General features: G+C 42.3%; 1 protein-coding gene across 2 annotated transcripts in view; it reads left to right on the top strand.

The window, feature by feature from the left end:
* The window catches only part of adam19a (ADAM metallopeptidase domain 19a), a 139030-nt gene that overhangs the window by 16764 nt on the left and 98317 nt on the right, over positions 1–23949 (top strand). For both annotated transcript variants that reach the window (XM_084042497.1, XM_084042496.1), the window contains exon 2: positions 6998–7077. In XM_084042497.1, the coding sequence (XP_083898623.1) occupies positions 6998–7077 (80 nt within the window). The remainder of the gene's footprint in view (positions 1–6997; positions 7078–23949) is intronic.

The raw sequence follows: 23949 nt of genomic DNA, 5'->3' as shown, positions 1-23949 counted from the left end.
AAGTAAAAGTCCCAAATTCAAAATTTACTTTAGTAAAAGTACAAAAGTATTGGTATCAAAATGTACTTAAAGTACCAAAAGTAACAGTATTCATATTGTTATTCAAGTTCAAATGTATAAAAATCTTTTGAAAATAGCAGATCAACGATGCGACGCATTGTGAGCTTGTCGATCGGCTATGTTCAAATGGCTGAAATGTATAGGGCTGAAGTGGTTAATGTGTGTTTTGTAATAATAATCAAAATCTTGAAAGTAACTAGTTTTCAGATAATTGTAGTGGAGTAAAAGTACAATATTTGCCTCTGAGATGAGTAGAAGTAAAGGTTTTGGAAATTGGAGATACTCAAGTAAAGTACAAATACCTCACAATGTTACTTAAGTACAGCACTTAAGTAAATATACTTAGTTACTTTCCACCACTGGTGGGATATTGCTCTTCACACTCATGAATTGATGTTGTTTGGACCCAGAGGCGTCCATTTTGGAAGATGGCGTCCTCCTTGAAATTCAAATCCAACTCCTCATTTGGCCGTCTGCCTCACAGCCCCCTGAAGTGGTTGTGTGTTTTTCACAGAAAACTTTGGGAACAGCACGGCCGCCTCGTGAAGCTCCACAACGTTACGCCACTCCAGATGTAAATACGTCCAGCTGTACAAACACATCTGTAACGGGAGACGAGAGAACGTGAAAGACAGCCATTAAAAGATCATTTGCCGTCGAGAGCTCTCTCCTCTGTGTGTGTGTGTGTGTGTGTGTGTGTGTGTGTGTGTGTGTGTGTGTGTGTGTGTGTGTGTGTGTGTGTGTGTGTGTGTGTGTGTGTGTGTGTGTGTGTGTGTGTGTGTGTGTGTGTGTTACTATACTTGTGAGGACCAAATGTCCCCACATGTATAGTAGAATATGAGAAATAGACATTGTGAGGACCCTTCTCCTGTTCCTCACAAGAAAAAACGTGTTTTTTTTCACGGTTAAAACAATATTTTTATAGATACGTTTACACTTAGTAAAATATTCAGGTTGGGGTTAGGATTAGACATTTAGAAGTTAGGTTTAGGGGGTTAGAGTTAGAATTCTGCTTGATTATACTTTGTTTTGCAGCTGTTGCTGTGCACCGTAAAATATGTATGTACAAGCTAACAACGCGTGAGCTTGTACATCTTTTATTTTTCGGCTCTGGGCTTATACTATAAAAAATGCCCAAAAAAATGCAAAAATGGCACTCATAAAATCTCTGTCCTAAAATGTTGATGTCCTCGCAAGTATAGTAATACAAACCTGCGCGTGCGTGTGTGTGTGGAGGAAATGCCCCTCTCACATCACTTTTTCGCCCCCCTCACATCACTTTTTCCTCATTCACTTCCCTACACACACACACACACACACACACACACACACACACACACACACACACACACACACACATACACACACAGAGAGAAAGAGAGAGAAGTGTCTATATTGTGTGGAAGTGTTTCACAGTCAGGTGAAGTGAAGAGAGAGGGACCGAGGTGATTTGTTGACTTGGAGGTTGGCTGCTGCTGCTGCATCCGCCCGCCGTTCATTAAACGCCCGGAGCCTCGGTCTCAGCTGCGCTCCATCATTTTTGGGATGTGTGTGTGTGTGTGGGTGGGGGGTGGGGGGGGGGGGGGGGGTGATTGAGAGAACCCCACCTCCCCTCCATCCTCTAATGCCCCTGTGAAAGCTATTAGCCATTCCTTAATGGTTTTTACAGAGGAGATGTTCTAATGATGGAGACTCCACACACTAGCACGGCATTTGTTGACGTTGGCATTGAGCAGTGGTGGAAAAAGTGCTCAAATGTTTTACTCAAGTAAAAGTATCAATACTGCAATGTAGAAGTACTCTGTTACAAGAGTAAAACTACAAAAGTATTGTATCAAGATGTACTTAAAGTACCAAAAGTAAAAGTACTAAAAGGTTTGAAAATAGCAGATCTACAAGCTCGCGACGCGTTGTGAGCTTGTAGGCTATTTTCAAATAGCTAAGGTATAAAATAGGGCTATGGTGGTTAATGTATGTTTTATAATGTAATCATTTACATCTGCAAAGTAACTAGTATAGCTAAAGTTTTCAAATAATTGTAGTGGAGTAAAAGAACAATATTTGCCTCTGAGATGTAGCGGAGTAGAAGTAACAGTATAGACAATTGGAAATGCTCCAGTAAAGTAAAAGTACCTCAAAATTGTACTTGAGTACAGTACTTGAGTAAATGCACTTAGTTACTTTACACCACTGGCATTGAGATGGTGGTGTCTTGTGTGTCGCGCTGTGGTGCGTCTCACTGCCATGCCCGAGCCGATGGCGCCAGACACTCCACTCGCTCCCTATCTGATAAATGTTCTGCCTCAGAGCCAAATAAAGAATTCAAGATGTTCTCAAGATTTAAACATCCCTGTGAAAAATATGTCGGCAGCTGTGAGGGGGGTTGAGGAACGTAGACGGTGCTTTGCTCACTGCTTCCGACACGATAACATGTGATTTTCATTATCAATCTCTTGTCAGAATTAGGGGGACATTTGCAAGGCCGCTTTTAATCCTATTTATGATGCTTCCTCTTAAGCTTCCAGCGAGAGCAGGAAATGTGTATGAAACTAGCATAGCCTGCTGCTGCATCTGGTGTCAGCTGCCTTCCTCTCTCTGCACTGTACTTCTACAGGAAACCAAACCAAACAAACTGACTGAGACAAATTGAGGAACTCGCCCACTGCTCCGCTCCATGGTCAGATCAATACCACATCTTCTGCCATTAGTGTCCATTTGAAAAGTGCTCAATGGACCCTGTAATAACCATATTTTTCCACATTAACTCGAGCGGATCGAGGCCGTTGCCGGGCAGATGTTTCAGTTTTTTTTTGTGCAGAGCTGTGGAGGGGGTGGGGTTCAGCGTGGGAGGAAAAAGGACTCAATATGTTTTTTAACAGTGGTGTAAAGTGACTAAGTACATTTATTCAAGTACTGTACTTTTTTGAGGTATTTTTTACTTTACTGGAGTATTTCCAGTTTTCAGTACTTTTACTTCTACTCCACTACATCTAAGAGACAAATATTGCACTTTTACTCAACTACAATTATTGCAGATATACAGATATACATTATTACATTATTAAACATACATTGACCACTTTAGCCATATTTTATACCTAAGCTATATGAAAATAGCCGATCTACAAGCTTGTAGATCTGCTATTTCCAAACAGTTCTTTTTACTTTTGGTACTTTAAGTACATTTTGATAATACTTTTGTACTGTAAATTTACTTTGTACATTTTGAATTCTGGACCTTTACTTGTAACAGAGTACTTCTACATTGCAGTATTGATACGTTTACTTAAGTAGAACATTTGAGTACTTTTTCCGACACTGGTTTTTAGTTCATCAGGCGAGCTCACTAAGAAAACAGGATTCTACACTAAACCACCATAGAGTTCAACTCATATTTCACTCTACAGCTCTGTTCTCCTCATTACCTTGCCTGCCCTTATTCTGAAAGCTGCAAATGTCATGGAAACCCCCCATCCCCCATCCCCTCCAGCAGTTCTAGACGTAGCACCACTGACATTTAATGGATTCCTTTCAGTCTTATCTGCTATTAATTGGTGACCTTTAGCCTGTGGGAGACAGCGGTTGATCTCTGCTGCCCTGAAGCAACGGGCCAATCAGAATCTCATTTGAAGTTGAAGTTGGACTTTTGATATGAAGTTAGAATTTATAATTTACAATTTAGGCCTTTAGCAGACACTCTTAACACATGGGCTGCCAAAACCGAAGGGTATTCGGTTTTGCATATAATTACACGGGGTGCCAAAACCGAAGGGTATTCGGTTTTGCTGTCTTTTTGTTTTTTTTGTTTTTCTCCACACGGGCGGGGCTGGAGCAGCTCTGGGAGTACCCATTGTGATCCTGAGAAGGATAGGCCAAATGGATCACCGGAAACAAAAACATGGCTCCCATCCGCTTCCTGTCTACTAACTTCTTTAAAACGCCTATATCTCCGAATCTGTTTCCGGTGGGGAAAACCGGTCATGCGCGATGCGCGATCCCCCCCCGTTACCCGTAACTCGCGAGTGAAATGTTATTGTTGCAGGATGTAGCCAGGGTCATCGCGCTACATGAATGGATGCTTTTTTTTACGTGGATTTATGTGTTTTAACACATCGAGTGCCAGAGGTTTTTTAAAACGGGGTACATCCAGTGCCAGCGTTTCTTACCGTTTACGTCGATCTGTTTAGAGCTGTAGAAGCCACCACGAGGAACCAACAAAAGGTGTCTGCGCGATGGCCGAGGGTCCCGTCTAACGACTGGAACAATAATATTTCTCCCGCGATCCGCCATTGCAGAGTGATCGTGCGTCGAAAATGGCTTGTTTTGACCACTGTAAAAAGATATGGAGATATGGACCTTTTTCTCAAGATCCTATCATATCAGCGGACGGAAGGGACGTTTTTTTGGACTGACGTCACATCCGTCCAGAGAGCAGAGTTAAGGCCCTTACACACCGGGGACGATTTTTTCATGCGAATAATGCGTTTTTTTTAAAAACCTTATAAAGTCAATGCAAGCTTCCACGGAGCGAAAAAGCGAAGCGAAAACGCGTCTTTTATTTATTCGAAACGAGTCCGAATTTTGCGTATATATTCGCATAATCGCCGGTGTGTAATGACCTTTAGAGTTGTACCATGGTACAGCATGCGGCCGACAAAGCCTCAGTCCAGCTTGCGTGGAGGGTCTTATGTAGTGATGCAGATTACGCAATGAACCCATTTCACTGTGAGAGGCTGCTATTGTTAGCAGAGTGTCAACGAGTCCTTTTTGAAGAGCCCCGCTGTGTTGTGATGGTGTTTAGGGTTCATAAGTGACAGGCGCGTGGAAGAGGCCTGTGGCGCCTCGTGAGGCCTCCTCGCTGGGTGCTGTTGTAACAGTTACATCATGGACCTGCTCTGTGGGTTCTCTGTCTGGTTAGCTGTGAGCTAAAAGGCTAAGCAGCGGAAGAGAGCCATGTGACTCTTGAGTGTGACAGGTTCAATTGTAGGACAGACAACAGCCGTTTTTTTTCAAGATAACAATTTTGAGGTATTTTTACTTTACTGTTTTCAGTACTTTTACTTCTCCACTACATCTAAGAGACAAATATTGTACTTTTACTCCACTACAATTATTTGGAAACTTTAGTTACTAGTTATTATTACATTATAAAGCATACATTAACCAGTTTAGCCCTATTTCATACCTAGGCTATTTGAAAATAGACCAGACCAATAGACCAGACCAAGAGGCAGTCCACTCAGAGAGTGGGCGGGGTCTATGGTTTGGAACCAGGCTAGCCACACCCAGCTCTGAGTCCAGTTATAGTCGGACCCAGGCCAGGTGTGACTGCTTAAATCAGTCATCCTCCATCCCACATCCCACCATCGCCAAACCGAGCCAGCCGAAGACCTGTCGTCTATCCAGATAGTTCAGATTGATTTCATCAAGTCTGAAAATAAACACATGGAAACCACTCTATTTGCCTAATCCGATTGGAACCACATTCCTAGGTGGTCTGAACTCATAGTGATTCAAATCTGATTTATAAATACGTGTCTCAGTCAGTCTGGACTCTGAGGCCTGATTTATACTGATGTTATACGATGGTGTCTAGGGCTGTCATGATTACAAATTTAAGTTGACAATTCATTGTCACTCAAATAATTGCGATTAATGATTTCATTGTGTGGTTGGCACTGAACACTGGAACATACAGTACAGTATGAAAAAAGTATTCATTTCTGTTTTCTGTTCGTAATAAAAAATGACACAGGGCAGATTTGACAAATGATTTGATTAATAATTTAATAATTTCATAATTTTATACATGGAAAAATTGCAGAAATAGCAGATCATGAAGTGACTCGTTGTAAGCTTATAGATCTGCTATTTCTGCTTTTTTTTCATATTGTAAAATGTGTGAACATTTTTCAACATGTAGTAATTGTGACAGGCCTAGTGGTGTCTCACACGGCAAATAGCATAGCAGATCTAAAAGTGTTGCGTTGTGACGCATTGTGTTCTTGTCGGCTTGATCGGCTATTTACGTCCAACAAGTTAAGTTTTGCCCACACCGATGTCATTACATCTTTACCATAGCAACCATTGCAATAGGTTGACGATGTCTGAATACACAAATCACTTGCAGTGTGGACTAGATTGGAGAAATAAATGGGATTCTAAGTCCATTCCACTGGAACACTGGCCGCCATCACTCCACATGACATCGGCCGAACACTTCTGACTGTGTGAGAATCCCTGTGTCTGTTTAGCCCATTGCTCTCCTGCCAACGGCGGAGAAGGGCTGATGTGAAAACGTTATCTGTGATGGAGTGTGCAGCCCCCTCGGCCCGACAGCTTATAGAAATCACGCCATTTAAATTCAACTTCCACACAAAGTGTTTTTGTCAACTGCGAGACGGCTGGTGATTCGTCTGTCGTAATCTAGTCGTCGTGTCGAGCCGCTTCCCGAAAGCAGTGCTGTTATTGTGAAGTCACCTCGTTGTCATGACGACTGCAATCAACCAACCCTGTGAGAAATGTGTTTAAACACAGTCAGACATTTCTCTGTGCATAAGCCTCACACATTTATTTAATGTTTTCTTTTATTAGGAGGTTGAATGGTTGTTTATTTGACTGTGGTCATTCATGGAGAGAAAAAAGAAAATAAGAAAATGATTTATTAATGATTTATTGATGTTACGGTGCGTTCAATACACTGTACACTGTGTCCTATCAGCAGTCTGCCTGCGGGACTAAGTGATAATCACACAGGTCGTTAATTTAATGAATTAACTTCCACAAAAGACCATTAATTGCACTTATGTTCAACTAGTGATGTCACAGTGTACCAGTTTTTCTGCTCCATTTATCTACCTATCTATCTATCTATCTACAATGTATCTATCGATATAACAGTGAAGTAGTGTAATCAACATGTCTTTGTCTCCTGCAGGGACACAGAGGGGACGGACGGTGACAGCACACTGGCTCTCCCAAGGACGGAGCAGGAGGGAGACGGGGTCCTCCAGGAAGGTCAGAACATTTCTATTAACCGGGGCTGTGGTTTTAAACATTATGTTTTTGACATCCTACAGATACGTGATACTGGATGTATCACACCTGCACACACCAGCACAAAGGTCAATTAGGGTCATTTATAGAGCATGTATATCCAATGGATATACATGCTCTATAAATGACCCTAATGGACACTGTTCATCTAGTCAACAGCTGGTGTCCACATCATCCTTAATGAAGTTTCCTTCAGTGTTGTGTTGAACTCTGACCTCTCAGGTCAAATGTTTATTATGTTCACATCTCTCTCTTTCTGGGCCACGTATCACAATAGATAAATAAAGGTAGACGCCTCCTCCTCCGACTCTGGGGCGTCTGTATCGCGGCCGCCATATTCGATATTTTACAACTATATTCTGACAAGTCCCGGAAAAGACGCGCTGTGATTGGCCAGGAGTCAGCAAGCGTGCCCCCTCTAATATGGCGGCCGCGATACAGGTCGCTCCAATGAACTGCAGCGGCCAGTGAGGTATCTAGGTTTCTATATCTATGCGTATCACATTCACAAAATGTGTAAAAAGGTGCAGGTGCATTGTGGGGGAAAGGCGGGACTTCTTGTGTTGCGGTGTGTGTAACAATGGAGAGGTGGGTCTATCCTTGTGGGTTTGTGGTTGCATCTGGAGGGAATGTTTGACTGTGATGATGAGGATGATGATGCTGATTGATTTGAAGACTTTACATCACACACACTCCACTGCGACCTCTATCACACACACATGCACATACACATATACGCATGTGTGTGCATCCCCTGCCACATCGGCCGAAACGTCAATTTTTGCACATGTGCACATAGTACACATAATAAACATGCATCCATATGCATACAGAGACGTGCAATTGTGCACATCCATACTGAATCAGGTTACATGGCGCCTTTTCGACATGTCGCCATTCCGACGTTAACTAACCCTATACCTAACCCTAACCGCACGCGGAAGCCACCAGTCGGAGTGGTGAGATGTCGGAATGGAAGGCGGTTACCCCTGAATCCCACTACAAACTCTTACCATCATTCACATGAGAAGAGGAAGGCGTTCTTCAGAAGTCTGTGTTGCTGATTTATAATCTGCTTGTGGGATCTGTGTTGTCTGGAGAGGAAGTGCATGGAAACATGGCACAGAGCCCCCCTGTACACACACATACACACGCGCGCACACACACACGCACGCTTTTTAATGGTGTATTTATGTCCACATAAGCGATACAATACAAGGACACAAACATACAACTTTCTGTATAAAAGGACTGTCAGCAAATCTTGGACAAATACCCAAACACCCCTCAGGGGTGCAAATAACAGCATCTTCGCCATATTTGGCGGCTAACAATGATAAACAATGGAGAGAGAGAGAGAGAGAGAGAGAGAGAGGCAAAGATTCCTTCCGGTGAGTTCCCTTCCAAATAGATCTCCAGCTTGTGAAAGACGTGACTTTTAACTGACAGAGCGCTTTCTGGCAGCGTTGGAAAGCACCGTGTGGGAATGTCAGAGTGCTTTCTGGCAGCTCTGTGTGGGAATGTCAGAACGTTTTCTGGCAGCGATGGAAAGCGCCGTGTGGAAATGACATACTACTTTCTGGCAACAGTTGGAAAGCGCCTTGTGGGAATGTCACAGTCATTAGCTGTCTCAAGGCATTTGCATAAGACATTTGAATATATGCGATTATGCAAATAGCCGTGATGTATACACTGTACATATCACACGCATTCTTGTACTTTGTGTTTTTCCTCCTTTTATTTCGATAGCTTTGAACGCTGAACAACCAGACAGTGAAAGGGAGACGCATAAGGATGAATGTGACTCACATGAACAGAGTAGGGTTAACCCTTTAAGACCCGGAACGCATCTGTGTAATTTTTTTGATTTGAGATAAAAAGCATTATTTTACACTTTGGCTATTCAAAAATAGCAGATCGACAAGCTCATAGCGCGGCATCGAGTGCCGCGCTATGAGCTTGTAGATCTGCTATTTTTGAAAAATCGAGAAAATGTGTGCAAATCTTTGAATATGTATATTTTTTTAAAGCAAACATGTGTAACTCAAATATTCACTTCTGGGGGTCCCTGGAACAACATATTATGAGATGGGGGTCCGCGTTTGAGAACCACTGATATAGAAACATAGTTTTTTTTCAAAAAACTGTTGGGATTTAGAAGACATTTTGTAGAATCGGAACCTCTGGTCTTAATGGGTTAAAAATAAGAAAAGGAGAACAAATAGAACATGTTCCTTGATGAGGGAAATAGTTGACTCTACAGAGACCAGATGGCTGGCAAAGTGCTGTGCGAGTAGCCTTGCATATCGCGAGGCAGAACATGAATAGGTAATTTACCCAATTAATTTGTTTCATTGGGATCTGCATGCCAATTATAACAAACAAACTGTCAGACGTCTGGGCGTTCAGACCTACTCTGATCCCAGTATGTTCAGTACAGAAAGAAGAAATGCCAGCGCTCAGTCACAAATAAGTCCTTCTGAACGTTTTGCTCAGATAAACAACATGACAGAGGCTGCAGACCATGAACGCCATTCGGTGTTAAAAGCCTTCATCAGCGTGTCCTGGCGCAAGCTAATAAGCTAATTAAGATTTTCACCCGTTTTGCTTGTAATGTGACGTGACACTGAGGTCTGATTCTGATTCTAATAAGCACATGTGGATGGAAAGGCACTAGGCTGGTGGTGTCAGCAGTATGGGGTAAAATGAGGAGACACACCTGTTGTACATGACCGATCAGGAAAGAGGATTAGTATGCAGTCACTGCACCAATCTCTTTAACCGAATATGGCCCAAAAAAGCATATTCGGTATTCGGTCGAATAGATTTTAACACTGAATACCGAATGTAAATATATTTGAAGTGATCTCAATATGGACCCATAGTGATCATAAGTTTTGCCATAATCATGTAGCTGTACAACAGAGGCACAGCAATGGTACAACAAATTATTTGAAAAAAAACAAATATATATATATTTTTGTCTCCGCCAGGAGACATTGTTTTCACTTTCCACATGTCAAGCTAACATTGGTCAAGCCTCACGTGACACGTGACAATACGGTGAAATAGTGTGATCTGATTGGCTAGTGACGTATAGCGGCCTATAAATACATGTGTCACTTTGAAAGAGTCTTAGCCTCTTTCAAAGTGAGGTAAGACAGGAATAATCACGAAATGGCTGAGAAATTGGATAGGACACTTACACAGACAGGACAGATAGGACACTTACATAGGACACTTACATAGACAGGACGGATAGGACACGTATACAGACAGGACGGATAGGACACTTATACAGACAGGACGGATAGGACACTTATACAGACAGGACGGATAGGACACTTATACAGACAGGACGGATAGGACACTTATACAGACAGGACGGATAGGACACTTATACAGACGGATAGGACACTTGTGTCATGTTACTATGACACAGTAACATGTTCTATTTTTTGTAAGAATTAGAACATAAGAAGTAGAACATTCCCAACATTCCCAAGTCTGCTGGCGGAGACTTGTGCTCCGAGGAGCACTTTTTCTAGTTTATAATGTTTCTTATATACGGTTTTGGCCAAGAAGGTAGATGCCACTATTCTGTACAGATCTCTTGGTTTACCTATGATCCTAGATGACTATTTCTATGCATTTTATGTATTACCGTGTGTTGTCTTTGCTTACTGTAAATCACTCTGGATTAAGAGCGTCTGCTTAATGCCTAAATTGTAAATTGTATGTATATGACGCTACTCTGTACAGATCTCAGGGTAGGCGTGATTGTGATCAGTGCTGTGTGACTCTAGATCACACATGGGCAACATAAGGCCCGGGGGCCGGACCCGGCCCTTTGACCATCTCAATCCGGCCCGCCAAGTCATATGCCATATGTTAATGGTTTTGAGACAAATTATTTAACTCCAATTAATAGTAATTCATATTTGCCATTTGAGAACATCTGCATTCCTCCATCCGGATGTACTCAAATGTTTTACGTTTTTTAATGTAACAGTGAAACAGTCGTGAGTCCATATATAATGAATGCAATGTGAATTCAATGTGTTTTATCAGTGACCTATGGAATGGTGCATATCATATAATAAGATACGGCATTGACGTGGATTGTGTTATGTAATCTTTTCATTGTAACCTCGTACAGAGTACACCAGAGTGATACAAAAAGATAATGAAAGATCAACATTTTGTTGATGAACATTCTTGTTGTGAAAGCAAGGACCTTATTCTAAAGAAGTCTGGCATGTCTACCAAATTCATGCAGTCTTAACATCATTCAGCACAATGCGTTTCAAGTTTCAATTCAATTGTACAATGTGTGGCCCTTCACTCATTTTATCGAAGTCAGTATGGCCCTCTGGAAATAAATGCTGCCCACCCCTGCTCTAGATCATTGGTTCTCAAAGTGGGGTACGGGGACCCCCAGGGGTACTTGAGGGGGTTCCAGGGGGTCCCCAGCTAAATGATGGATAGGAACCAAATGGACCCTTATGGGTCTGTAACTCTGAGAGTGTACAAATGGAACCAAATGGACCCTAACGGGTCCATTTGGTTCCATTTGGACACTCTCAGAGTTAAATTAACATTGATTTTACAATATAAATTGGGGTCCCAGAGGTATAAATGCCATTAAATGGGGTTCCGTAGCCTCTAATAAATGTCAAAACTGGGGGTCCTTGAAATTAAAATGGTTGAGAATCACTGCTAGAGAGCTGTAAAAACCTTCTCGTATGGGGGGTCCCTGGCATATCTTTTGAAATGGGGGTCCGCGGGCTAATAAGTGTCTATTTGGGGGTCCTTGACATGAAAAAGTTTGAGAACCACTGCTCTAGATGACACTACTCTGTACAGATCTCAGGGTAGGTATGGTACATGTGTAGGGCACACCTGTCATCTGCATACACAGGCAGGGGGGAATCTCCCTGCACATGCTAATGAGCTTACGTGGATGGAAAGGCGCCAGGCCGGCAAGAGACATACCTGCCGTACGTGATCACCGAGTCTACAGGGAAGAGGATTAGTATGCAGTGAGAATGTCTGAGGTTGAGGTTTAATCGAGCAGAGGTTGACAAGGTGTCTTCATTTCTCTCCTCCCAGCAGAATGAGAATGTGTTGGACTATGAGCGTTCATTAAAGCAACAGCACCGCAAACCACCTTAGCCAGTATAAACCAGTATTTAGTTTGTAGAACTGACAACAGTACTTTCACAATGCTCGATGGGTTCCTCGGTCCCTTACAGACATGCCAGGCAGGGTTCATCGTAGGTCGTGGGTCTGTATAAGGGACCTGTATGGGCAGTGGTGAAAAGTAACTAAGTACATTGACTCAAGTACTGTACTTAAGTACAATTTTGAGGTACTTTTACTTCACTGGAGTATTTCCAATTGTCTACTCTTTTACTTCTACTCCACTACATCTCAGAGGCAAATATTGTACTTTTACTCAACTACAATTATTTGAGTTACCAGTTACTTTGCAGATATCAATTATTACATTATAAAACATACATTAACCACTTTAGCCCTATTTTATCTCTAGGCTATTTTCAAACATTTTAATACTTTTACTTTTGGTACTTTAAGTACATTTTGATACCAATACTTTTGTACTTTTACGAGTACTCATTACTCATCTTTACACTGCTGGAGTTCAATTAGCACTTAGGATGTGCCGTTACACACAGATTGTAGTTAACAGACCTGCATATGAAGGACATTTGTGAGTTTAGTGATAACTGAATTATTGCTGGAGAAAGCTGAAAACACAATTTGCAAAATAAGTATGATTTTAAAGTCACTTAAAGCTACAATCCGTAAGATTTATGTCCGCTGATCTCCCTCTGCCGGAGTGAGATAATTAGATATGTCTGGCACGTCTAGTGTCCAGTTCGGCTCTGCAGAGTATAGGGAGATCACCTCCAACCACTGCTGATGTGAGAGTTATATAATAGTATTGATATAATCTATAAGTCCCATATTGCTTTTAACCCATGAAGACCGGGAAGGCATCTGTGTACTTTTAAGATGTCTATCTGCTATTTTTGAAAAATCGTGAAAATTAGTGCAAATCTTTGAATATATATATAGTTTTAAAGCAAACATTTGTAAGTCAAATCTTTTCCTCTGGGGATCCCTGGAACAAAACGTTTTACAAATGTTTAAAAAAAAAATATATATATATATTCAAAGATTTGCACACATTTTCACGATTTTTCTAAAATAGCCCAAATAAATCTAAAAGTGACACAGATGCGTTCCCGGTCTTAATGGGTTTAACATTTATTTTTAATTGCAGAGATGATAGGTATCTGTTTGTGTGACTGTTCATCCTCTAGTACCAAGAAGTGTGGGTTTAGGGTTTAAAGAGTAGAACTGCACACACATTTATATAAAGAAACGAGAGTCACTTTTTAACACCACCTGCTGAATTGCAGTCTGGCAGCAGCCAGCCTTCCTTCCTCTGGAAGGTTTCAACAATGAAGTCAAAGTTTAGTGAAGAGATGGCTGCATATGAGACGCCCAAGGCCACTTGGAGAGCAAAGAGATGTGACCCGCTGAAGTGTGTGTGTGCGTGTGTGCGTGTGTGCGTGTGTGTGTGCGTGTGCGCGTGTGCGTGTGTGCGTGTGTGTGTGTGTGTGTGTGTGTGTGTGTGTGTGTGTGTGTGTGTGTGTGTGTGTGTGTGTGTGTGTGTGTGTGTGTGTGTGTGTGTGTGTGTGTGTGCGTGCGTGCGTGCGTGCGTGTGTTCGCGTGCGTTTGTAGACGAGGGCTGTCACGATGACAAATGTAAGCTGACGATTAATTGTCACACAAATAATTGCGATTAACGATGTAATGGTATTTTTGGCATTGAACATTGTAACATTTGAAAACAAATTTCAGATTGCCTGTAAGGCTTCATAATAATAAAACAATACTCCAATTTACAAATACATTACTGACATATTTAATAATGTTATACTTTAAAATAGCTGATCTACAAGCTTACAATGCGTCACAAAGTATTTTTTATTTTTAAATATACAAAGAAATTACTGACATATTTAATAATTTGATACTTTAAAAAAACAAAATAGCGGAAATAGCTGATCTACAAGCTTACAACGCGGAAGTGACGCATTGTAAGCTTGTAGATCTGCTATTTGTGACAGGACTAGCGTAGACCGATGCCACTGGGAGGGAGAGAGAAATGTTTACTCTGTTTTGCTGTGGGTTCAGGCTTAGCGTAGATTCAGAATCACATTCACTAAACGATCTACATAGCGATTGTGCTTCTAAATCTATGCCAAGCCTGAACCCACAGCAAAGCAGAGTAAACATTTCTCTCTCCCTCCCAGCGTCCTCGGTCTGAGCACACGCACGCGAACGCGCACACGCACTCAGGAGAAATAATATCGAAGCTATTAATATTACGACGTATTAAATCAACAGAGGAGAGACAACTTTGCTTTCAGAGAGAGAGAGAGAAAGAGCGAGAGAGAGAGAGATGTTGGTGTTTTGCTGGAGAGAGACCCTGTGTGTTTGACTTGCTGCTCAGAGCTCCAGGGATGCTGCAGACAGATTGTGTAAAATGTCAAGACCTGCTCTGTGTGACCTTTGACCTGGCATGACAACCAGGACCTCCTGACCACCACTGCTGCTGTACTGTATGACCTTTGACCCAGGGATGACAGCCTGGGGAACAAGGCGTGAGAGGAGGACAGAAACAAAGGAAGACATCCTGGGTTGTACTGTACTATATCAGTGAAATCTGGGGGGTTTAGGTAGTTGTTGCTTATAGTCACCATCAGTGGAAAAAGTACTCTGATGTTTTATAATATAATAATTGATAATTGCAAGGTAACTAAAGTTTTCAAATAATTGTAGTGGAGTAAAAGTACAATATTTGCCTCTGAGATGTAGTGGAGTAGAAGTAAAAGTATTGAAAACTGGAAATACTCCAGTAAAGTAAAAAATACCTCAAAATTGTACTTTGTACTTAGTTACTTTGCACCACTGGTCACCATGCTAATATTTTGAGACAACAGTAAACGAGGGATTAGATATCTGTTGGAGGGGAACGTTGCCAATTTTTGAACCCCAAAAAAAAAATCCCATTTCTCTGAAGTGAGAGCATATAATGTCAGAAATAATATACCCTATGTCTCCTGTGTATATCATATTCACAAAAGGCAGTAGTGTGTGTCAGAGACGGAGAGAGAGATGGAGTGTTTAGTGTTCTGTGGTGTTCTAGAGGTCCTGGTGTGTTGGTGGAGACACTGTGTGTTTGACCTACTCCAGGGATGCTGGAGATATAATAGGGTAAAATGTCAGGACCTGCTCTGGGATTTTACCACAGTCTTAAAATAACCTTTACAATGAACTCCAGTTCCCAGCATGCTGCTCTGTAGAGCATCCTGCTGGGAAGTCTGTCTGTCTGACACGATCTTCCGTTTTGTACATCCATCATTTAAATCGTATTATACACATGATACTTTATCTTACAAATCCATCATTTATGAGGCTTTATTTCTGAAAATCCAAGTCGGCTATAAGCTGATAGTAACCACCTACTGTGTGTGTGTGTGTGTGTGTGTGTGTGTGTGTGTGTGTGTGTGTGTGTGTGTGTGTGTGTGTGTGTGTGTGTGTGTGTGTGTGTGTGTGTGTGTGTGTGTGTGTGTGTGTGTGTGTGTGTGTGTGTGTGTGTGTGTGTGTGTGTGTGTGTGCGCGCGTGCGCCATGACAATATTTCGCGGCATTATGGATTCTGGACATCACCTAACTGAAATGATGGAATTGAAATGGATTTGACCCCAACCTTTTCCTCAGGCCAACTGCTGGAGACACAGCTGTGTCCCAACGCTGTTTACGGTTCCTCACTGATTGACAATGAGATGTTGAGAAATACACAACATGTACATCTACTTCCTTCCCCATAAGGCTGATGTTGAGTCATAATAAATCACCAGACTGTCAGCGTTAAACTCCCATCCAGATGCCTTTTTCTTCATAACATTGAGCATTATTACTATTTTATTTTAATTAGTATCTTGTTGTATTGCTGTGTCGGCACAGTCTCTGTGGAACATGTCCCATCAAGATGTCACTGCTTGTACCTGTATGAGTGAGTGACAAATACACCCTCTTGATTATCTTATTTTTTTACACCAGAGACACGCTAGTTTGAAGCAGCTTCGGCACAATGCATTCCTTCAGCTGGGAGTCGAACTGAACTGACTTTTTTTTCCACGGCAGTCATATTGACATAAATAGTCGTGTAATGTTACTTCCTTCACAGGTGTTACTAACTTACTAATCTCTCAAGAACAGATTCCGACCTGCGGTGGAATCTGTCGGAGCGGTTCGTCCTAACCAGTGCGCATTGGCTAAAAGTGGGCGTGCCTTCAGATCAGGAAGTGGGCCGCGCTTTACCCAATCAAATGTAGTGGGCGGGATTCACGTGTCCATCCACCATGATTCACCCTCCCCCCCTCGAAACTAGCCGAAACTAATTTAACAATAGCGTCCTCGGAGCGGACAAAACCACGGAAAGATATTCACATTTTAAATTACTCTTTCATCATAGAAACAAGTGGGCTTATAACCAAAACCATCCATGTTCTCTGGGAGAAGTGGTGTTAGTGTTCCGTGTAGAAATATTGTTAGTGGGAATGAAAACATGGTCGCACCAACCGGAAGTGATGCGCTATAGGCAGACATGAAACCGGTGTTTCCCTGCGCTCTAGTCTAACATTATACTCCTGCCAGACTCCACAGAATATCAGAAAAGCAGAGGTCGCTGTTTTTCATTTTCTGTGGGGTCTGGCTACGCGAGACTACTAACTTACTAACGATAATAATTAAGGCTCTGTTCCATTTAGTGCAGCAGAGTCTTCCCAGAGAAATGGATGACAGAAATGTATTCAGCAGAGTTCAAAGCAGGTGGGTCCCAATTAGTGACCCCATCTTAAAGAATGGACACATACATGTGTGTATGTGTGCACATGCGCGGTGTGCATGTGTGTGGATGCAACACATGCATGTACAAGTACACATCTTCATCCCAAGCGTTTAAGCTGTTAATTCTGGTAACCGCCTTCCATTCCGACATCCCACTACTCCGACTACGTGGCTTCCGCGTGCGGTTAGGGTTAGGGTTAGGTATAGGGATACTAACCGTCTGAAAGGCGACATGTCGGAAAGCCGACACGTAACCGTTAATTCTATTCCGGTGCCTTGTCATTGAATGTCCTTTCATAGCCAGACGAATATAAAACTTTATGTCACAAGCTTAGTCAAGTTTTACAAGGTTAGTTTTATCCAAACTTCAAACCAGTTATATGCAGCAAGTCACACATCTTCTTGTCAAAAAGAATTATGTTTTTTAAGATTCCAATTTAGAGACAAAGTTAAAAGACATGAAATGGGAGCGGGGACGAATCCAATGGGAGCGTGGTCTTGTCTCTTTAGTCTGCTGGGCCGTGGCACAATTTTACACACACGCACACGCACACGCACACACGCACACACGCACACGCACACACGCACACACACACACAAAGAGGAAATTACTCATTTGGGAAAAAAAAGAAAACACACATATACTCTCACACACACGCACACGCACACACACAGACAAAGAGGAAATTACTCATTTTCAAAGAAAGCTCGCACGCGCGCACGCACATCATTTATGTTAAACAGTCAGTGGATGAAGACACAGGCAGGCAGAGAGACAAAACGATACAAATTGAAACTCTTGTGCACTTCTCAAAAGACTTCCCTCTCCGTTCCACTTGTCTGTGACAAGCTGCCAAAATCCAAATCCTCGTCTCAGGATGAGCCTGAGTCTGTGGTCTTCTAGCTGTCCTGTCACCAGAGTGGAGGTAGCTGCCAATGAAGGAGACGACATATCACAAAGCTATAGGACAAGAGACACATTTATGGATCGTGGTTATTATCCATCCATCCCTCATCACAGCAGCTCCTCTCCAACCAGGGTTGCCAGGTCTGCTTATTATAATTTCCCCGCAAGATTTTATTTGAAAATAGCCGATCTACAAGCTCACAACGCGTCACATCGCGACGCGTTGTGAGCTTGTAGATCTGCTATTTTCAAATAGCTGATGTATATGTTAAAGTGCACACGTGGCCCATAGTCGCTTCTTTTGGGCTGGTTTTCCTAGGCCTGGTTGCTTGTTTCTCTCTCAGAATCTGGCAACACTGTCTCCAACCATCTCTCTGTGTCACTGATCTATTTGGGTGACAGAAAGGCCCCTGTTTAGACTGCCAGCCAAATCCAGCCTAAATGGATGAATGAATGCTTTATTTTCTGTCTTTGTTTACAACAAATCAAAACACACGGAAAAAATCACCATCCCAAATGTACTGTACATATCCAACCAACTCACGCACAAAATCCAAATTCAATGACCGAAAAAAGGAACAGGCCGAAGCACAATTCTGCTTATTCTTTGCCTATCCTTTATATTCTTTAAATCAGATTCATGCCATATCCAGATTGGAATCCGATTTGTTTTATGAAGTCTGAACAGAAAAAAAGTCACATGGAATCCGATTTTTACAAATCAGACTTGAGCCACATTCAGAGGTGGTTTCAAATCCGATTCAAATCTGATTTCTAAAGATGCGACTCAGTATGAACGCTCTAACCTGATCTAACCCAAGTCGCATATCAAACTGTCCAAAAACGTCACTTGCAACGCGACCCGAGCGCCACTGACGCCATTACAGAGCGCGAGAAACAAAACAATAGCGCAGCATAAGTTTAACAGAAGAAATGGCGAGCAGCATTCAGTGGACAGACGTAGAAATTCAATATCTCCTAGCACACTCTGGGGGGAAGCCTCAGTACAGGTGTTTTACTTTACTTTATTTGTTTATTTGGACAGGACAGAGCACATTAATGGACGTCACATGGACGTAAATACACCGGATTTAGCAAATATGCTAATTTTCATCCGCAGTCCTCACATAAAACATAAAATCAGAAAACATACAGACAAACGGTGGAATACATTTATTTTATACAGTTTTTGTTGTTGTCGCTTGTCTGTTATGTCGCATTTCCTGAGCGTAATCAACTATAAGTCATGACTTCTACGTCGTTACCACGGCAACCAAAGCAGATATGTCGACGCAGCGCGGCTTTGGGTTGACGGTGTTTAACCCATTGAGGCCTGCGCTTCCGATTCTGCAAAATGTCTTCTAAATCCTAATGGTTTTCTGAAAAACATATATTTCTATATCAGTGGTTTTCAAACTTTCATGACAAAGACCCCCAAAATGATATGAATTTGGCCGCGGACCCCCATCTCAAAATATTTTGTTCCAGGGACCCCCAAAAGCAAAGATTTGAGTTAATGTTTGCTTATAAAATAATATATATATTCAAAGATTTGCACTCATTTTCACGATTTAAAAAAAATAGCAGATCTACAAGCTCGTAGTGCGGCACAGCTTGTATATCTGCTATTTTTGAATAGCCAAAGTGTAAAATAGTGCTTTTTAGCTCAAATAAAAAAAAGTGACACAGACACGTTCCGGGTCTAAATGGGTTAAATCAGTCTGAACACACAGATCCGTGACAGATCCAATTTGATCACTTGTAAATGCAGTGCGAGCAGTCGTGGCCTAAAGATCGGATTTGAGAAGTAAATCGGATTTGACTGGATTTGGCTGCCAGTCTTAAACGGGGCCTAAGAGGTCTTGACAGCCGGGAGAGTTCTCTTTCCACCACTGCAAGCATGTAGGATCCATATATGGGAACGGCTTGGTTCCAATGAGGATCTCGGCCTTCATGTGGAAAGTCTGTGACATGAGTCATGTAATTCTTTTTCCTAAGATATTTTTTGGGGCTTTTCTGCCTTTTCATTCATAGTACACAGTTGAGATGGAGACGGGAGCGACACGCAGCAAAGGTCGTTCAGGCTCGGGCGGGAATCGAACCATGCGATTCGCCGTCACACTGCAATAGAGCCTAAATGTGGTATGCGCCTTATGACTCGAGATATGAGATTTCAGCCCGATCAAAGCCACAATGATCCCCATTATGAAGTCAAATATCCTACAATAATTCTAGTAACCTCTGTCTGTAGTGGTGAAGCTACCCGGTTCTCCTCAGTGGCTGGAGCAATTGCTCTGATTTTGCACACAGCCATTGACCATTACCATCTGAACTTAACTGTGAAGCCGTTTTTCAATTTCATCAAATCTCAGCTTCTTATTAGCGTTTATGTGTGAAAGAATGTCGCCTCCCGGGTTGCCAGATCATGTGCGCATATCCCCCCACGGATGCGTCGACCGGGTATGGTCTAGTTATAATAATATGAATGAATGAATTATTATTAATAGTATGATATATAACTATAAAACCTAATGTGAAAATAAATTTAGTGGCGGTACTTCTGTTGACTACTGGCAGTGTGCACAAGAAATGTGGCACTGTGATCGGTCCGGCGGTTTGTGAGATTAGTTCCAGAAACACAGACACACACCCCCCCACACACACACACACACACACACACACACACACACACACAGTCAGACGGCTCAACCTCTGGGGAGCCATATGCTGTCAAAATATTGCATTTCTAGATGCTTTGCTGGAGTTTGAACCTCTAGCATTTAGGGAACATGTGGAAAGGACGACGGGCATCCAGTAGAAACATGTCGTGTGATCAGTCAGCACTCAGCAGTGTGCACTGGATGTGCTCTGATAATCCTGTTATGTTGTATTTCGTCTCTGTCGCGTGGAAACCTCATTATGTCTAAAACTGTCATTTTTCAGGATTCAAATGCAAAAAATGGCAAAAGTAGCAGATCTACAAGCTCAAAACGCGTTGCGTTTCAAGCTTGTGTATCTGCTACTATTGATACGTTTGTGTGGCGTTGTAGTATGATCAAGTTGGGCGTTAATTTACACAAAAAAAGACAAAAAGCTGGAATATGGAGATGAGAGGTTTCTGCCCGACAACAGCGATTTAGTCTAGCTGTAACAACACAGACCTGGGTCTCATCCCAGAACCCCTGATGACAAATGGAAGCTGCATCAGACACAACACGGTGTAAACAGAATCCAGGACATTTTCCAACGCTCTTGTTTGTCCAATAGTGATCAGTGGAAAAGTGGCTGCAAAGTACTGTAGTTTGCCTCGTCTCCTGTGCCAGAGTTTACATCCATCCAGGTTTTATTTGTTCTTTCAAGTCGCGTCCTCCATGGTGTTGTTTGAAAATGAGAAGGACTCCCTCTGAAGGCTTTTAATGTGAAAGTTAAATCTATTGTTTGAAAATTAGAAGGACTCCCTTTGAATGCTTTTAATGTGAAAGTTAAATCTATTGTTTGAAAATTAGAAGGACTCCCTTTGAATGCTTTTAATGTGAAAGTTATGAGGAAAAACATCACATGGATGCAACTGGGACGTATCATCAGTGTTGTAGCCTGGGGTCATAGGGTGTTTCGGGTCTCGCAACATACACCCTCACCCAGGTGACCCAGCCAGGGTTGATCAAGCCCCGACTTACGTCCCAGTAGCTACCCACGGTCAGTCCTACAGGGCAAGACAGGGCCACTCAGTCCGCTTCTCCGGAAGTACTCTGCCGGGACTCGGGGAGGCTCTGGCACGTGAAGGGACTAGGCTCTGTGGGTTGACTCCTGGCTGGGCTCCTCCTTCGTCTCACCAGGTCCAGGACCTGAGCACTGCGCCAGATCCGCTGCACCGCCTCGATCCAAACATTTCCTTCTGGCGTGATGGTTCCTTGGGCCGTGGTGGTACTGCAGGCTCCACTTGCGGATTGATTGAATGGCCCTCCTAAAGGCCTCACCGCGGGTTTGTTGGGCTTCTTCCTCACGGAAGACACAGCATGGGGCGCCAACCCATACTGCTCCCGGGATGCCGTCTACATTCCGGCTGTCACCAGTCTCTCCTGTGGTCACCAAACTATTCCTGGTTGTCACATAGTCTATTCCTAAATATATTGTTTGAAAATCAGAAGGACTCCCTTTGAATGCTTTTAATGTGAAAGTTAAATATATTGTTTGAAAATTAGAAGGACTCCCTTTGAAGGCTTTTAATGTGAAAGTTAAATATATTGTTTAAAAATGAGAAGGACTCCCTCTGAAGGCTTTTAATGTGAAAGTTAAATCTATTGTTGTTTGTGTACTTTGGATGGTAGTCAACGTCTGAATTTTCTGGTCCCTGAGGGAGGGTGATTGTTTGTGCAGCTGGTAGCCTGGCATGGCCATACTAATAATATGAGTCTGGCCATGCCAGGCTACTCAGTGATATTATCACTGCGTAGATATAAGTCTGGAATCTCTGTGTGAAACCTGCATTTCCGAGGGGCAAATTAAAAAAATGCACCTGGTGAGTGGTGATAAACCCGACCCATATTTGCATACTGGGCCCTAATTGGTCCCTAGCTCACAACTTCGGAGGGAGAGAAATCCAATTTCTATTGAGAGGGGCCAGACCTAATCTGCCGTAACCGTAACCTCTTTCATCATGCATCTCGGTAGCCAATCACAGCACGTCCTGCGAAGTGACGTGCTTACATTTTTTACATTATTATTAATTTCATCATGCGTCTCTCTAGCCAATCACAGCGCGTCTGCGAAGTTTGAAGTTAATATCATCATGTGTCTCGCTAGCCAATCACAGCACGTCCTGCAAAGCTTAGCCTATGGGCGTGTTTTCCACAGCATGGCAACACAGCGAAAGACACATTTTCACGACGGAAAGAAAAACTTTCACCACGGATGGGTCCTAAACCCTCTTATAGGAGCGGTTGCACCGCTCAAAAATACATTAAAATACAAAACACATGACAGTAACATATACAGTACATTACATAAAAACAAGCGCCCCCTTATCTTTCATAGACTAGAACCCTCTTTAGGGGAACTAATAGACAAGCCTTTATCTGTGGTTTAAAAGACCTCAGATTGGTTGTCAGTTTGACACTGGTTTCGAGGCCGTTCCACTGTGTGGCTCCTATGTAAGTAAATGATCCTTTGCACACTTTACTGTTAAAAGCAGGATGGCTCACATTTGCTACACTGGCTCTAGTGGAAAGAATGGTTTACTTAGTTTACCTGAGTAAAACAATTAGTCCTATTTAAAAATATGGGGACCTTGCCATATACAGTATGATCTTATGAACCATGGTCAATCTGGCCAGGAACTGCATCCTGAAGCCTGGTAGTTCTAAGGATGCCGAAGAGATGCTGAAGAACTTTTTGGGTCGTGAACCCAATCAGGAAGCGTTCCTCCTGAGCAAAGGACTAACATTTCCAAGTGTTCAGTTCATCCCCAGTAAGCGGGGAATATGACCTAACAAGGACGCTGCAGTCTGTTTGCGTTTCCCCCATACCTCCCAGAATATCGACGTCCTCCACTGCCGTGCCCAGTGGTGGACAAAGTACACAAATGTTTTACGTAAGTAAAAGTATCAATGCTGCAATGCAGAAATACTCTGTTACAAGTAAAAGTCCAGTAATCGAAATGTACTTGAGTGAAAGTACAAAAGTATGAAAATACACTTAAAATACCAAAAGTAAAAGTACTCAGTATGTAGAATGTCCCAAAACGCGTTGCATCGCGTCGTCAGCTTGTGTAGGCTATTTTCAAATAGCCAAAGTTTAAATAGGGCTGAAGTGGTAAATGTATATTTTGTAATAATAATCAAAATCTACAACGAAACTACTTAAGTTTTCAAATAATTGTAGTGGAGTCAAAGTACAACATTTGCCTCTGAGATGTAGTAGAGTGGAAGTAAAAGTATTAACATTTAACGTAAAAGTACCTAAAATGTTACTTAAGTA

This window comes from Gymnoscopelus microlampas (genome assembly GCF_963454915.1).
Source record: "Gymnoscopelus microlampas genome assembly, chromosome: 19".
In the NCBI taxonomy this organism is placed as follows: Eukaryota; Metazoa; Chordata; class Actinopteri; order Myctophiformes; family Myctophidae; genus Gymnoscopelus; species Gymnoscopelus microlampas.
Note: the sequence above shows the minus strand (reverse complement) of the source record. Positions and strands in the feature narration are given on the sequence as shown.